Here is a 15,795-nt window from a genome sequence, read left to right as displayed (position 1 = left end):
AATCGAAGGTTTGAGATCGGCCTGTAGTTTGACAGCTGAGATGGGTCGAGGTTAGATTTTTTGATAAGTGGTCTGTTTACTGATAATTTAAATGATTTAGGAACGTAGCCAGTGTTCAAGGAGGAGTTTATTAAAATTAGCAAAGGTTCAATTACTTCAGGTAGGATTTCCTTAAGAAAGTGTGTGGGCAGTGAATCTAAGCAAGTGGAGGATTTTGAATGTGAGATCAGAGGTGTAAGTTCTGGCTCCTGTATCGGTGTAAAGGCTTCTAGAGGTTTTTTTTTTGGCCTAGTTGTTCTGATCTCCAAGTAGCTGCCTGATGTTTACATTTTACATTTATATTTTTATGGCATTTATCTGACGCTTTTATCCAAGGCGACTTACAATTATGACTGTCATGTTAATACTCTTAATATTATCTATAATGTGCTTAATTTTCTCATTAAAGAAATCCATTAACTCAATCCTACTATGTGATGATGTAATCTGAACATAAGTGACGGTTTTATTCCTAGTTAGATGTGCAATTGTATTAAATATAAATCTAGGATTATTTTTCTATTAGGGTCGAGAGAGAGGCTGTTCGAGCAGTAATAAATGCGTTTCTATACTTGAGAAGGCACTCCTTCCATGCAAGATGGAAGACTAGAAGCTTTGTGTGCCTGTGATGACGGCGGCACAGAGGGAGCAAGAGGCGCTCTTTATTATCCATATTACTAGATACATGCAAGTGACGACAAAACGAATACAAAAGGTGAACGTATTCTTCGGTCTCGCTCATTCGAGGCGTAGTCCGCTAACGTGCAGAACTGTCCTCAGGGACCTGTGGGCTGATATAGTGAGGGAGAGAAGCAAGGACCAGGTGAGCGGGCTTAGTAGGCAGGTGACTGTTTTAAATTGCTAATATGATCATTATACCAAGGTACTGGATGTGCTTTCATTTTAACATAGACAATTTGTGTACAACCACAGAAGAACTGAGAACTACTGGAAATATATGATGTACTACAAAACATTTTAGGTGTCAGTTGGCTGAAATAAAATATGGAAATAATTAGGGAATGTGTTAGTGCAGTTGGCAACGGAAAAGAGATCAGCATTGGAGGGATGACCGAGCAAACCGAAAGTGAATCATAACGGATTCAGTGGATTTGTGGAAAGTGCTTGTACAAATGTTTTGAGTTTTTTCCCCTGGAATTTTTTATTCAAGAACAATAATAGTTCCACTGTAATGGGTTTGAGGCAGCTTCCTTTGTGGCTAACAACTTCACCAGCCTTCGAAAAGATCCTCTCATATGGCACCAATGAAGCTGGGGTACAGAAATATTAGGTGGCCAGATTAAATAGATGTGGAGGAACACCTTCCAGGTGTCACAGTACTCCAGTGGGTTCCCTGTTCAGGCCAGGTGGGGGTATTTTAAATATTTAAATTTTAACAAGCAATTTCAATACAAAACAGTTATAGAGTATACTGTACCTCTGTCCTTCTACCGTAGCAGTGGCTGGAGCACTGGTCATCTGCTGTGACTGCACATGGTTGCCCAGCAGGGCCCAGAGATTATATTCTGGATGCTGAGCAGAGGTCCATGGTGTTGCGGTTGGCGCAGCAGTATCCAGAGATCATATTCTAGGGAACAGCTGGTCCCGTTCTTTATTACAGGTCAGTGTTAACTTGCATTATTGAGGCAGCCAACAGAGAATGTCTGACCATCACACAAAGAACCCACATTTTTATAAAGATTTCAGGAGTGATTGTGCACCTTCTTTTACATATTAGTGCTTGAAATTTCTATTATATCCAAATAATACATTATTCAATATATGCTAATTGAGATCCATCATTATTCAAGTTGAAGCTTGACACCATTATATCCCAATAGATTTTCCTTCAAAAAAAAAAAAAAAAATGATGTCAACTCACCACCAAAAACCTGCAAGATAAAGATGCTCTTCTGTACCTCTCTATTCTCAGTGATAACAAACCTTGCTTAGCCACAGATCTCTCAAAGAGGCTTTCAAGACTTTTAAAAACAATGGTCTTTCCAAATACTAATAAAGTTATTTCTCATGGACGATCTGACTTAAACTTGTATGGAAGCATTGAAACCACCTGCATCAAAGCTCTGCCCCCAGTAACCCACAAGGGCCTCTATTCTGTTCTAATTCCCAGGCTTAACCATAGGGTTTACCAGACAAATATACTTTTGTATATTTGTATAATGTATATTATTTAATATTCATAAGTTATATAACAATTGCACAACTGACTACACACAGCTTAATGGGGTGTACCATGTCACAATATTGCCATTCTTGGGATCTCTTACCATGTTACTCTCCATTTGTCATTTATTTGAACTGAAACTCTGCCAAGGTAATCGCTCACTTCTGTGATAGAATACAAGTTTTTGGCAAGAGTTTCAAAGCAATCAGTCCTTTCTGAAGGTCATGTGATGCTCTTTGACACAAGCTTCAGCACAACGTATTGAAACAATGAGCATTACAGAAGTCAAACATGTTTCCTAGCTTTAGCATCACCCATCCATCACTACCTTTAAGTGGCTAGGGATCATTCAAGGGTTTCTTTAGGAGCTGTCTATATTTGAAGACAGCAAGAGACGTCTCTGCATGGACAAGCGATGCAAGTTCATTCCATCATCTGAGTGGCTGGACAGAAGAGAATCTGGAGCCCACTGAGTGGAATTTGGTTGAGATGGAGAGGGCAGTTTTATTTGAATTAGCTTTAAGAAATTCACACACACACACACACACACACACACACACACACACACACCTCCCCTGTTCCCAAGCTCCCGAGTACTAATCACATACACCTGTTTTGTTCTCAGTGTTTAAGCCCACAGGGACCTGTGCTATGCATTGCTTGCCTCTATTGCGCCAGTTACGACACAAGTGTAGCCTGGTCATTATTTGGTATTTTTATTTTATTTTTGGTTTTCAGTATTTACAGCGGTCTTATGTCCCTAACCACCATGAAAATCCAGGGAATACTGTATATAAATTCTCTATATTTCCTTTAATACATCTTCTAGAAGATAATTAATGGGTGAGATTGGATATATATGTTGTAAAACATATACAATGTAATGTACATTTTCCTGTTTCCTGAGGAAAGACCTCTGTCTAAAGCATCTTGTTTCTCTGGAAACTTTTTTAGATTTTCATTACCTATACAAAAGCTTCATACGAATTTTAGGTACAGGTACACACACACACACACACACACACACACACACACACACACACACACACACACACACACACACACAGTCATGTATTTGGTTTTATCAGTAATTCATCATGTGTTTTAAATATTTAAAATAATCAGTAAAAATGTTTAATTTTTATACAACCTTCAACTTCAATCTTGACACACAAAATGCTAAAATTCTTCAGTATTTACACCCAGAGGCATTCCAGCAGTCTACCTAATACTGAATACTGTTTTTTTTTTTCGTACTAATTAATCTAAAAGCTAGTGTCCAAGCACTGATAAAGTCCACCTTGCAATGCCAATCACAATTTTAATACTGAAAATACTCTTTAACTCATGGAGTTCCCCAGACAACAAGTAAGAAAGTCTTTAAGGAAGTATGCAGGGTAAAGTTGTAGTCCTTGCTACATTTGGCAATATAGACAAGCAATTAGTTTTCATAACCTTTAACGGCATTTTTTAAAATGACTGTCATGAAAATCACTTCAGCAGAAATACTTTATAATATATACAACACCTGTCACTCAATAGTTTGTACATCTAGTTTAAATAAATGGAAACCACTACTGTTTAATAATGGTCAGAGGTGCTTTCAAGTCTATATTTGGAACTTTAAAAACTTGGAATGAATATATTTTTAAAAACATCCACAATATGGCATGTACTGCTAAATGTGATTAGCCATATTGGTGCCAAGACTATTCATTTTCTCAGTCCGACTGAATGAGCAAATGAATCTTTTTCCTTAAACAATGTTGAGCCAGGTATATTCATGAACAACCCATGTTACTGTTTCATCCAGACATCAGAGACTGTCCATATACTTTTTGACCCTTTGACTCACATTTTTCTTCACTGGTTTATAACAATGTTGTTCCAGTTTAGTGATCACCCACCAACAATATTGGGAATTTGGAGGGTCATGCTCCAATTTAACTGATGTTTTCCTGAAGTCTTAGAGCTGTGAGCTTGTCTGGCTAGCAGAAATACAGTCCAACTTAGTAAATAAAAGTTAGGATGGATGGCTTGTGGATGTGGTTGGGGTCATTGCTCCACACATCAGCTCCAGAGAGAGCCAGGTTGGGGAAGTGCTGAGTCAGCGCAAGGAGTGGTGGTCCTACCACGCTGTAGGCTTTTAGGTGCAGGACCCCGTTCAATGACCAAACATCCAGAAAGGCGATGCTGAGGCCTCCATCCTGCCCCAGCACCCCAGTACTGATGCTCAGGGCTTGGTCAAGGCGTGTTGCCCCCCTGGCAGAAGTGGACACCTGAAGCCTCCTCAGACCCACGAGGGTGAGATACTGTGCAGGGCTGTCAAGAGGGGCAGAGTCACAGAGAGACAGCCGGAGCTCTGGAACTTGGCTGCCATTCAGAAGTTCCCTCAACACCCATGGCTCATGCACCCACACCGTCAGTGTACCGTCAGCAGGACTGTCATTCCAGCGAAGACCACCAGGGGGCAGTGCGGAGCGTGGGACGGTGCCACAGCTGCAGTGCACATTGGCCAGCGCCTCATCACAACTGTGAACTGCCACAGCACAGCTGCAGTTGCGCAAGCTGTTGCCATGGCTGACGCTGTCGAACATCAGGGTGTGGTTGGGTTGGATGTCAGAGTGGGGGGCTACGCCCATAAAGTGGAAACGGAGGAGGATACAGAGGACAGGCCGTATGCAAGACGGACGCATTTTCACATCCATGCCAGCCTACACCCGGATTTGGATACTTCGCATCTGCTGGGACAGAGGACATAAAAGTTATTTCTTTGCTGTTTTTAAAAACCAGCTTGTGAACCACTTTAACAGATGGGCAGCAGCACCAGCAACAAGCCTGAGATTTTCCTAAGGCCACTTCCAAATTAAACCTCTTCTTCTTTTCACTTCTGTCTGGGTTTTATTTGGACTTGGCAGATTTATTTATTTCCAACCAAAGATGCTAATGAGTCATACAGTCCCAGGAGTTTCTGGAATGCACATATGTCTCCTCTTAAACTCTTACACTGCAATGTACTTTGCTTTGTAATGGCTGCAGTCAACCTCAATAAAATAAAACATAGAAACAATAATAAAAAAAAACAAAACAAAAAAAACATGCTGCATCTCAACTATGCAAAGGACCCTTTGACTTTCAGAAAGTTTTGGACCATCTCCCCCTCCCATTTACAGCCTTTAATGAGGAGGTCAGACCTTTCAGTGTTATGACTGATGCTACAATTGGACAAAATGGAGCCCAGTTTTATTACTCTACAAAAGACATGCTGGACAACTGTAGAAGAATTCTGTAATAGGAAAGGAAGGGGCTTTCCCCCCGCCGCTTAGCAAGACTAAATATAATGGACATAATCTAATAACAACCTAAATGATATATAAGCACAAATGAGAATCAGATAACAGGCAAACTGTCTACATAGATATTAATACATTTTGCAGTTTAAGTTTTATATAAAGTGCACTGAATAAGGTTTTAATTCTTGCTCACAGCTGTCACTGTGTGTTATGCATAAAAAGGCTAGTCAGAGAGACCTGGCATGGAAGCAGTGTGGGCATCTGGAGCTGGTGGTTCTCAACACAAGGACCAAAGAAGTGTCACACACACCTCATGAAGCACATGAACCCGCATAAATCAGCACGACAAAGCTCATTATAGTTATAGCAGAAACACTAGTTAGTGATGGCTAACAGACTACTGAAGATCACAGTAGTAAAAGATCACAGTACTTTCACAGCAGTGAAAGATCAGTTCAAGTTTAATCTTGTTTGTAGCTGAATTTTTGCAATGGAAACTGACACAGAGTTTTATGGAAATCTGGTTTCAGAACCCTAATGAGCAAGTGAATGGTGCTTTATCTTTCAGCTGAACAATGAGCTAATATACTACCACAGTGATTATAGAGTCCAATGTCAAAATGCTGAATAATCGTGACTGTCTTACTGAGCATATTCTGGGATCAGAAAGGAATACGAAGAAATCTTCTGGAATAACAAGTCAGGGAAAGTAATGGGGAAAAAAGGTTTGGTTGACTGGAATATTCAGACATGGTAGTAAAAACAGGAGAGGGCAGACAACATTCCACTGACATCATAAGACTACACCCGCACCCTCCCTAAACACACACACACACACACACACACACACACACACACACACACACACACACACACACACACACACACACACACACACACACACACACCCACCCACCCACCCTCCAGCTGTCTTCTGTCCTTATGTATCCTGTCTGCTACATTTGACTCTAATATAAACTGTATTCAGTTGGAATTTCACTTTTTCCCAATTATGACTAAGAATTCCAGGACAATCCACTGTTACTAAAATTTATTTTTACTAAAATAAACTGTAGCGAAATTGGATTTCACAAAAATCTAGAAGGCCTAATCCAAGAAAAACTGACTACCAATCCTGAAAGTATTAACATTTGCTCTCACTGGAAAAACACAACATTCCTGCATAGAGGAAAGAGAAAGCTCAGATAAAGACAGAAGAGCTACTAGTTTACATGATTAATATAACGTGGGTGAAAGAGGGAAAAGTTACGAGTCTGGGGGATGTGCAAAGGAAACCCAGAGACCGAAAAATACGCTTGAGGTTCTGAATGAGATGGGGTAGGGACTCACCAGACAAGATCAAGACATATTTTTTTCCATCAGCTGTTGACTGGTGACTACGCCATTTCTTTCTTCATCTGTGTGTATGACTCTCATTCTAATGATCTTCTCTCTCTTTCCCCTCGTTTCCATCTCACCTCCCTTTGACTCAGACTCCCCTTTTAGGGCCCCTCACATGATCGTGTTGGCAACGAATGCTCTTGGTGAGCGCTAAACAGTGTACTGCCCTCTTGTGGTACTAAAAGGCAAGAGATTATCTCACAAAAAGCATCGAATATGCTGCCATTGTGTGGCGTTATAGTTTTCACTGCAAAGGCTAACTAGGGAGATTTGTACGGATATGCACATTATTATATGGTGAAAAAAAACCAGATCTTACTTACATTCTTCACAGTATAATAGACAATATTGTTGTCCGCTTCTAAACTTGTAACTTGCTTGCTATAACAGTGCCTATGGCAAGCTTCACATTCTGACCAAAACACACGAGGCATTGTTCAAACTTCAGTCATTTCAAAGTGTTTCTCTGGTTCCTCTGAAAAATGGCAAACACCAAAATCAAAATATATCTCCCTTAAACAAATGAAGCAGTGCATTTCATACCTACATTTGTAACTTTAAGAGGCAACAAATGGAAATAGTACAGTTGTAGTCAGTGAAGCTGCCCATAAAACATAGGACTTTATATTAAGTGTCTTTAAGTTATCTTGGTGGAGCTACTTGCGACACTGAGGGCAGAACCACCATTTATTTATTTAAAAATACAGCCACTTGAAACATGCAGAGCAAACTGTGACCCAGTCAGAGTCTGTGTGACCAGAGGATATGAAGCATTCATCAGCAAACTCTATCCATCTACATATGGATTTGATGGATGTTTCATATATTGGACTTACTTCTGCCAAACACAATAAACCACTTTTTGGAAACTCATTAAAATGCAATTTTCTTTAAATTAAAGTCAACATATTTGATGATTATTTAAGGGTAAAAACATAACTGAATGTCCAGGAATTTTGCTAAAAATCTCCCATCCTGGTTTTGCCAAGCACACGGTGATGCATGAGATGTACTCAACTCCAGTTCTGGAGTCCACACCTCAACGTACAGCTGGTCCAGCCGGGTCTGGGAGAACATGACAGTGTGTTGGGCAGTGGGGCTCCAGCATTAGGGATGGCATCCCCTGGTCCAGATTATTTCAAAAGCAATTTGGCAGGGACAGAGAATTTGAAGGCACATAGTCCAAGCTCAGCTGAAGCAGAACACGAGTGGGAACTGTTATGACAGTCCAATGGCCTGCTCCATCCAACCTCTTTTTAACAGCTCAGCAATTCAATTGAAATATAACTGCAATTAACATTAACTGCACTTGCTGTGCCCATTTCAGTTTTGTATGTCCTGCATGTCTGGAGGTGGGTGAGCAGAACTGTGACATTGCAGGCGTCTGGAGGCGTATGCCCGGCTCTGCACACGCCGCACCATTCGACGGGCGTAGAAGTCACGGTAGTCATCTGGTAGCTCATCCAGCATGCTCAACGCCCGCTCCAGGGTCTGCAGCGCCCGTGTAGCCGCCAAGGGGTCCTTGTTCCCATAAGGGTCCTTCTTATCATAGCTGTCAGGGGCCAGGTGTCGCCAGAACATGTTGATGCCAACACTGAACTGAAGAGCCATGGTGTTGTGAAACCACAGGGCTGTGGAAGACCAGGGTATGCTGTCACATCTCATAAGGCTCCACTCACACTGCTTTGAACTGGACCTTCCGAATCACAGTGTCTATACTTTTAGGGTTTCCCTACTCTATGACATTGAACTTGGATCATGAAAATGCCTGATAATTAGCAAATGATGAATAACACTGATAAAAGACATGGGGTCGATGGAGAAAATAGCAGAGCACCATATGGACAAAACATTACTGTGTGATTATATACTACATGTATTTTATATGCAACACTACAATTATTTTAGAACATACTAGTCAAGTTTAATTTGACATGGTAACAAACAGACCTGATTTTTCCTGTTAAATGCTTAATTCATCAAAAAACCCACAGAACACTCTGCATCTACACTGCCTGGCCAAAAAAAAAGGTCACCACCTGGATTTAGCTAAGCAAATAGGTAAGAGCCTCCCTTTGGATAATTACTGCATGGGTGATCAAGTTTCAGCTGGCAACAAGTTATTTAACCCTAACTGATACAGTGAGTAGCTTCTCATTTGTTAAAAAAACATGTCAAAAGACACATCCTGTGGTCGTGGAAAAGATGTTAATCTGTTTCAGAAGGGTCAAATTATTGGCATGCATCAAGCAGAGAAAACATCTAAGGAGATTGCTGAAACTACTAAAATCAGGTTAAGAACTGTCCAACGCATTATTAAAAAGTGGAAAGACAGTGGGGAAACATCAGTGGGGAATGTGGTTGGAAAAAAATCTTGAATGATCGTGATCGGCGATCACTTAAACATGTGGTGAAATCAAATTGTAGAAAATCAGCAGTAGAACTCAGGGATATGTTTAATAGTGAAAGTAAGAGCATTTCCACATGCACAATGTGAAGGGAACTCAAGGGATTGGGACTAAACAGCTGTGTAGCTTTAAGAAAAGCACTTGTCAGTGAGGCTAACCGGTAAAAATGGCTTTAATTTGCTAGGGAGCATAAAGATTGGACTGCAAATCTCCCATCATCAATACAAGATCTTGTGGACAAATTAATGCAACTCTGGACAGAAATAAATGTTGTGACATTGCAGAAGCTTGTGGAAATGATGCCACCGCAAATGCGTGCCGTAATCAAAGCTATAGGCGATCCAACGAAATACGAGTGTGAGCTTTTTTTGGCCAGGCAGTGTATATTGAGCATGCAATCTAAAAAATGTTGATTTGTTACTGCTCTTATTTGTGTATTACAGCCTTCAGTGATAATGACAGAGACCAAATGATAATGTAGCAAATGATTCATTGCTTATATTGCAAAGACATCATGTCTGAGTATGTCTGCTTGGGAACATCTTACCTGGGATGAACAGTAGGTCCCCTGGTTCTAGAACACATTCATAGCGACAGGCTTTCACAAATTCTGGGAACTGCTCCAAGTCTGGAGAGTCAATGTCCAAAACTTCAGATTTATCACCTGAATAAACAGAGGAAACTTCTTAAAGGTAATGATACCACAATTTCTAAATAGTAGAACAGTGACAGGCGCCTTTTAACTGCACTGCCGGATTACTGGGTCATTTTCCTGGTCCTTTGGATAGTATGTAGGTTTGCAGCACACTAAAGAACTAGAAACACAGACCTGATGTTTACCTGTAAGGTACAGATGCAATGCATCTTGGGGGCTGTAGAGGACAACACGCTTTGTTCCAGTCACCTGAGCCAGCAGGTTGTCCATTACCTGGTTCAGAAACAGAAAACATTTGACAGGGGAACTGTGCAAAAAACTTTTATTATATGTTTTATTATTTTTTGAAGTGAACGAAATAGCACAGTAAAACAAACAAGCAAACAAAAACATTTGTTTGTATTTGTTCATACTCCTGTCATCACGGAGATATCTAGCAAATCAAGATCCTGCGTAATCTTTTTGGGATAAGAGGAATCAGCGGTCTGCTTTGGAACTGCTATTTGTCTTTTTTTTTCCAGTTTGTTATTCTAAAATACACAATTCAGCCACACTTTGTTCCTAGCATTGCCTCAACGTTCACCAAAATTCATCACACTAAGCACTGCGACAAGGGCTGGGATGCTAACGAAGAGGCTGCTAATACTAGCATGCTAACTCCTCTCACGTCGTAGTGTGTCCACAGCTGCAGTCCAGGTGAGCTGATCCGTAACACACTTGAGAAAAACTGCTCAGGCTCAAAGAAACAAGGGATGTGGAAGTCCTCCGCCAGTTCCGGAAACTGCTTTCTCAGGTCAGCTGGCTCCTTGGATTCAAAGGGAGAAATAATGTGTTTACAAACAATGACATTAGTTAAAGGCATTTAACTAAGGTACATATTCATAACAGTGCTACAGCACCCAGGAACAGGTTCTAAACACTGGGTGAAACATAATGACTTTCTCAAAATTGTAGACATTATATGTTATCAATTAAATACAGCCTCTAATTTTATTAGTATATTGATGAGTGTTCACAAGCAAAATAACATACAAGTTTTGTTCTTATAATAAGTTAAGTCAGGATTACCTTACGAGCATCTTCACCAAGTGATCGCAAGTAATAACTCTCATCCTGTTGGGTTAGAATTAGAATTAGAGTAATAACTCTCATCCTATTGAGGTACATCATGTTGGGAATGAGTAATCATTTTACATTTTACACAATTACACTCAAATTTGTGTTTTTTCTTAAGGACGCTCGTAATTTTACAGATGTTTTTAGAATTTGATTGTAGCTCAAAAACTGAACAATAGAAACCCTAGAGATTAAAATATAATAGTATAAATTATACACATTGGACTTCACTGTCCAGCACTCACAGGTTTATGGATTTACCTTAAGAATCATTGGCCACCCCACCCATAGTTTTATGATAAGTAAAGGTGACTGACCTTACTAATGAAAAAGTCTAAGTGTTCATCTTCAGCAGCTCTCTGGACAAACGTATCAAAAGGTAAAGTCCTGAAATATGAATGGTCAAAAGATAAGAATACTGCAAAAGGTCTGTGCATTTGCATGTATATTTACTACACATACTGTATACAAAATCCTGTGTGTTTGCATGCATATTTACTAAACATACCTGTATACAAAATTCTTATGCAGGAAACTCATTTGAGACGCAGAAGACACGTGAACTTTGACCTCACGGTCACCCCCCTTTTCTGCGAGGTAAGCCAAAGTCCATTTTTCTAGGCATTGGCCTAAAGATACTCCTTTAAGCACGGCTGGTTTTCTCTGTAAAAGACACACGGGAGAAAGATGCTGAAGTGTTGATTCAGGGGATTATTTTAAAGCAGGAAAGACAACATACTACGCTAGGCATTAAACTACCATTTAGAAAAGAAATCACGATAGTCAGCGAACATTAAATAGTTACTACCAGAGGATAGATCTCCCTTGCGAAAAGCTCCTTGTCCACAGATAAGAAAACAGGGACTTGAATTTTTTCCTTACATTCCATATGGAAATCGGTTATTTCCACCTTTGTTGATAAAATCTCATTAATGCTTACACTGCGTGAACATGCGCCTTATGCATTTGGTGTTTATAGTATATCTTCCCCGGAAACACATTTATAAACTTGAGCATAGTTATATTTTTTCTTAGTAACTGTTCATTTTTCTTTATAGCTATGTATAGTTATGCGATGCATACAAATACAATTGTACTTTGTACTTTTTAGTCAAAACAATTGCATTTAGAAACGTTTAGAAGGGGTGGGAACAATGATGGCCGGACTTTGCTAATAGACGGACATCCAGGCGGTAGGAAGGAGAAGATGGCGCTACCCTTACTCAGATGTAGTTGTAGGAGGCCTCTGACGGTCCTGACGCCGTATTTAAGATTGGAGAGAGCTGCTTTAATTAGGCATTTCACCAAAGGACCAGTAACGACTGCTGTTTCCAGTGTCAGATATTACAGTTCAGAGGGAAACAGGCATCAGAAAGTGGTTGTACTTGGCATTCCAAACCCCTTCATATGGTTCCGGACTCGAATATATTACTTTTTGATTCGGACATACTTTGACAGAGAATTCAGCATTGAAGAGTTTACTGACGGAGCGAAACAGGTGAGAGCTCCTGGAAAGTCTCAGAAATTCATAGAAAGGCTCTGAATGTATTTCTACAGCGCCACCGTGTATCGACTCCTGTTTTTGTGCTGTTTTAACAGGCATTCTCGCACGTGTCACGACTTCTGTCCCAGTGTCAGTTTGGCGCACTCGAAGGACTGGTTGCTAAAGACGTAAGAACGTGCACCTTGTAAAAAAAAAAAAATAAAAATAAAAAATTAACACCACGGATGTGTTTTTGATGGGTATAAATTAGCTACTCTGTCCCTCGTAGCTAATTGGGAAACTGGAGCAGAAATGTCTTAATCTTCCTTTGAGCCACAAGAGGGCGCTGTCCGCTGATCCAGAAGAGATCATGTACACCACACCAGGGGATGTGGGCATCTACTATGACAACAACGGTGAGAGAAGAAATTACATGTTGGTGGGAAAGGTTTATCTTTTAACAAATTGTGGCAGTTGTAAGCATCTTCAGGAAGTTATTTGCACATGATCTTATGGGTGTAATAGTTACACTTTTGTGCAAGACTCATAGGGAACCCATACGAAAGTAATATTCAATCGGATGTTGATCAGAAGTGCTGTGCAATGGCGGACCTTGTGCTCTGACTCTAGCTTCTGGGCTATATTGAATACTGCCCTTTGTTCTCTTGTACTGAGCAATGGCAAAGTTGAATCTTTGAATTTGTTTGCTTTTTCTTCTTTTCCCTTGCTTGGGGAACTTGGTATCTTTATGCTCTCACTTCATTATCAGGGAGGAAATTTGTGAGCATTTTGATGCGCTTCTGGTACTTAACCAGTGCCCACCTGCCCGAGGACACTATGGAAGGAACACGCACCTTCCAGGTGGCCCTTGGAGATGGTGAAAAGCCAGAGAGCAAGAGACTGCTCACTGCCAACTATGAGTGAGTACTGCTCAGAATCAGTTTCCTTCCTCATCTCCAGGAAACACTCGTATCGGTTAATTCTCTATTACAAATACTGAACCATTGCTCATGGTGGGTGGGTGGGGGGGGAATCAACAATTATGGAGGATAACATTTATAAATTTATTACGTGTCATAGTTAATTTAGTAATAACTGTCTGTCTGGTGGAATTGTGGATTAGATATTTCTGGAGGACTCTGCATTCAAAAATTTTAAATGAATTGTGAACAAAACAACAGGTTGGCACTTTTTTTTAAATTGTTTTTAATGTAATGTAATGTTCATTTCAAAGCAGTTTTTTTTTCTCTGCAGATTCCAGAGGGAGTTTACCCAGGGAGTAACGCCAGACTGGACCATTACAAGAATAGAGCACTCCAAGTTACTTGATTAAAATATTTAGAATTTTATAAACCCCTATTTGTATGGCACTACATTGGCAAGGCCTATATTCTTGACAAGTTTATTTGGAAAGTAATGCATCTTATCAAAAATTACAAAGGTACATATAAATATTGTGCTAATTCTGGACAATTATGGATGCTGCAAGGCAAAAGTGCAACTGTATAAAGTCCATATGTGATTTTGGCCTAATTTAAAAGGAATCACAAGTGTCAGATTAGTAAATTATGGAATTATACATTTAAAAAGACTACAGGTCACGACATTTACTGTATGTTTTGGTTGTGAGAGTTAATCTTTCCCTTCCATGTGTGTTTAATAATGCTGCCTCTTTTGTTTATAGTTTTATATTGCAATAAATTATACAAAGTTCTTAGAATTTCAGGTTCAGTGCTGTAATGGATAGTAACAATAATCTGATATGTCTGCGTTTCCCAAAAATCACATTTTGGGCGGGTGGCAGTTAAATCTGCAGAATGAAACGTGTTACGTGAATTCAGTGAAGCAGTTCTGAATTCTTGTATAAAAAAACTATACAGTAAAATGTGCCAATAAGAGCTTTAACAACTTTATGACAAAGGTCACTAGATGTAGGCACTGCTGGTTTCTTTGGATTGAAACATGACAATGTGTGGAAACAGTTAGTGCATTGTTTTTGTTTTTGTTTTTGTTTTTGTTTTGTTTTTTGTCAGTGGGATGGTCTGGTTAAGTTGGAATGTTGCAGTCTCTTCTCCACCTCTTGGACCATGTGTTTCAGCAGCAGGGCAATGCCCCAACAACTTTGTAACCAATGAATAATAAAAGAACTGTATAATTGTAATTTTACATCATATGTATAATTTGTAGAAACCAGATAAAGAACAAATAATGTATGATATGTATGCTGTGTATGATACCATATGGGTGGTATGGGTGATGCTACACTCCGCACAGCTGCAGGAGGCCACTCAATACAGCAACCGGACAGCGGCCCTCGTTGCAATGTAGCTAAGAGTGGAGCTGGAGGCAAAAACACTACAACCCCTTGTGTACTTACTGCTATAACAACATGACTTATCAGTGCTGACAATGTGTGATGATTTGAGGTGTACCTGGTGAGAAGGCTGCATGGGAAGAGCTTGAGCTACAGAACTTCCTGTACGTCATGCTGGAGGAGGAGTTGAGGCGGCCATCAATTTTAACTACATGTTATAAATAGTTTTTAAATAGTTATGTGTATTTTTTTACATTTATTTTACTCTGGTGTGTCTGTCTAGTTTATTAATGTGTAGAAAAGTATGTACCATGTTCGAAGTCATGTAGACCCCACCCATTCCCTATCATTTCCATGTTATTATTGCTATATTAAAGTCTATTTAAAAACTCTAGTTCTTTTATGTGCATGTTGCAACATTATGCAATTGTTAAAACTGCTCATTGTTACAAGTTATAAGTGAGAATCCCTCTTTTTGTCCATGCCAAGTTATTAAAATTAATTTAAAAAAATATATATTTTTTAAAGAAAAAACAGCTATAATTAAAAAGACGCTTGTCAAACACCGCATCCAGAATTGGCTAATTTGCTGTTTATCAGTATTTTTACATAATCTGTAATCTGAAGTATGAACGCCACGTGGTTTAATTGTACTAAAACAACTTTTAAGCATACCCAGAGGACGGACAATCCTCTGGATAACCTGGCTAACATTAACTGACACATTTCCAATGTTAAAATGTAAAGAAAATGTAGTATTATATTAGATATACGTAAAGGCAGCCAGAGCGGACGTAAATGCAAATGTAGCTCAATTATATAAAAGCCTTGTGCCTGCGGTATGGTACAGTAGACAAAGTTACTGTAGCGGGTTAACCTTTAAGATGAATTTAGCACGCAA

At 39.6% G+C, this 15,795-nt stretch overlaps 3 protein-coding genes across 4 annotated transcripts; 1 reads left to right on the top strand and 2 right to left on the bottom strand.

The window, feature by feature from the left end:
* Positions 1-3,719: 3,719 nt before the first annotated feature.
* LOC113575354 (uncharacterized protein C21orf62 homolog) lies at positions 3,720-7,485 on the bottom strand. 2 transcript variants are annotated; one of them, XM_027006812.2, is made up of 2 exons: positions 6,868-7,485; positions 3,720-4,968 (listed from the first exon to the last, which is right to left on the bottom strand). In XM_027006812.2, exon 2 carries the CDS (start codon positions 4,930-4,932, stop codon positions 4,234-4,236), a length of 699 nt encoding a protein of 232 aa, XP_026862613.2. In that variant the 5' UTR covers positions 4,933-4,968; positions 6,868-7,485; the 3' UTR covers positions 3,720-4,233. The 2 variants fall into 2 exon arrangements, with proteins under 2 accessions (XP_026862613.2, XP_035378770.1); XM_035522877.1 differs by having other exon boundaries at positions 3,720-4,965.
* A 106-nt stretch (positions 7,486-7,591) lies between these two features.
* On the bottom strand, positions 7,592-12,087 carry tyw5 (tRNA-yW synthesizing protein 5). Its single transcript, XM_027006809.2, has 8 exons — positions 11,906-12,087; positions 11,606-11,760; positions 11,415-11,484; positions 11,050-11,094; positions 10,649-10,786; positions 10,167-10,254; positions 9,874-9,990; positions 7,592-8,549 (listed from the first exon to the last, which is right to left on the bottom strand). The coding sequence occupies exons 1-8, from the start codon at positions 11,984-11,986 to the stop codon at positions 8,242-8,244; spliced, it is 1,002 nt and encodes a 333-aa protein (XP_026862610.2). The 5' UTR covers positions 11,987-12,087; the 3' UTR covers positions 7,592-8,241.
* Positions 12,088-12,299: 212 nt separating this feature from the next.
* On the top strand, positions 12,300-15,093 carry maip1 (matrix AAA peptidase interacting protein 1). Its single transcript, XM_027006810.2, has 5 exons — positions 12,300-12,595; positions 12,697-12,768; positions 12,870-12,996; positions 13,350-13,500; positions 13,835-15,093. Exons 1-5 carry the CDS (start codon positions 12,305-12,307, stop codon positions 13,911-13,913), a joined length of 720 nt encoding a protein of 239 aa, XP_026862611.1. The 5' UTR covers positions 12,300-12,304; the 3' UTR covers positions 13,914-15,093.
* The last annotated feature ends 702 nt before the right edge of the window (positions 15,094-15,795 follow it).

This window comes from Electrophorus electricus, chromosome 25, assembly GCF_013358815.1.
Source record: "Electrophorus electricus isolate fEleEle1 chromosome 25, fEleEle1.pri, whole genome shotgun sequence".
Lineage (NCBI taxonomy): Eukaryota > Metazoa > Chordata > Actinopteri > Gymnotiformes > Gymnotidae > Electrophorus > Electrophorus electricus.
This window is presented reverse-complemented; position numbering and strand designations above follow the sequence as displayed.

Excerpts from the sequence above, each read along its gene's own strand:
- LOC113575354 (XM_027006812.2), bottom strand. The coding sequence starts at position 4,932 with ATGGATGTGAAAATGCGTCCGTCTTGCATACGGCCTGTCCTCTGTATC.
- tyw5 (XM_027006809.2), bottom strand. The coding sequence starts at position 11,986 with ATGGAATGTAAGGAAAAAATTCAAGTCCCTGTTTTCTTATCTGTGGAC. Across the intron at positions 11,095-11,414 it reads TAGACTTTTTCATTAGTAAG|GATGAGAGTTATTACTTGCG; the intron begins GTCAGTCACCTT and ends CTAACCCAACAG. Across the intron at positions 10,255-10,648 it reads AGCTGTGGACACACTACGAC|GTAATGGACAACCTGCTGGC; the intron begins GTGAGAGGAGTT and ends TTTCTGAACCAG.
- maip1 (XM_027006810.2), top strand. The coding sequence starts at position 12,305 with ATGGCGCTACCCTTACTCAGATGTAGTTGTAGGAGGCCTCTGACGGTC. Across the intron at positions 12,769-12,869 it reads AAGGACTGGTTGCTAAAGAC|CTAATTGGGAAACTGGAGCA; the intron begins GTAAGAACGTGC and ends TGTCCCTCGTAG. Across the intron at positions 12,997-13,349 it reads CATCTACTATGACAACAACG|GGAGGAAATTTGTGAGCATT; the intron begins GTGAGAGAAGAA and ends CTTCATTATCAG.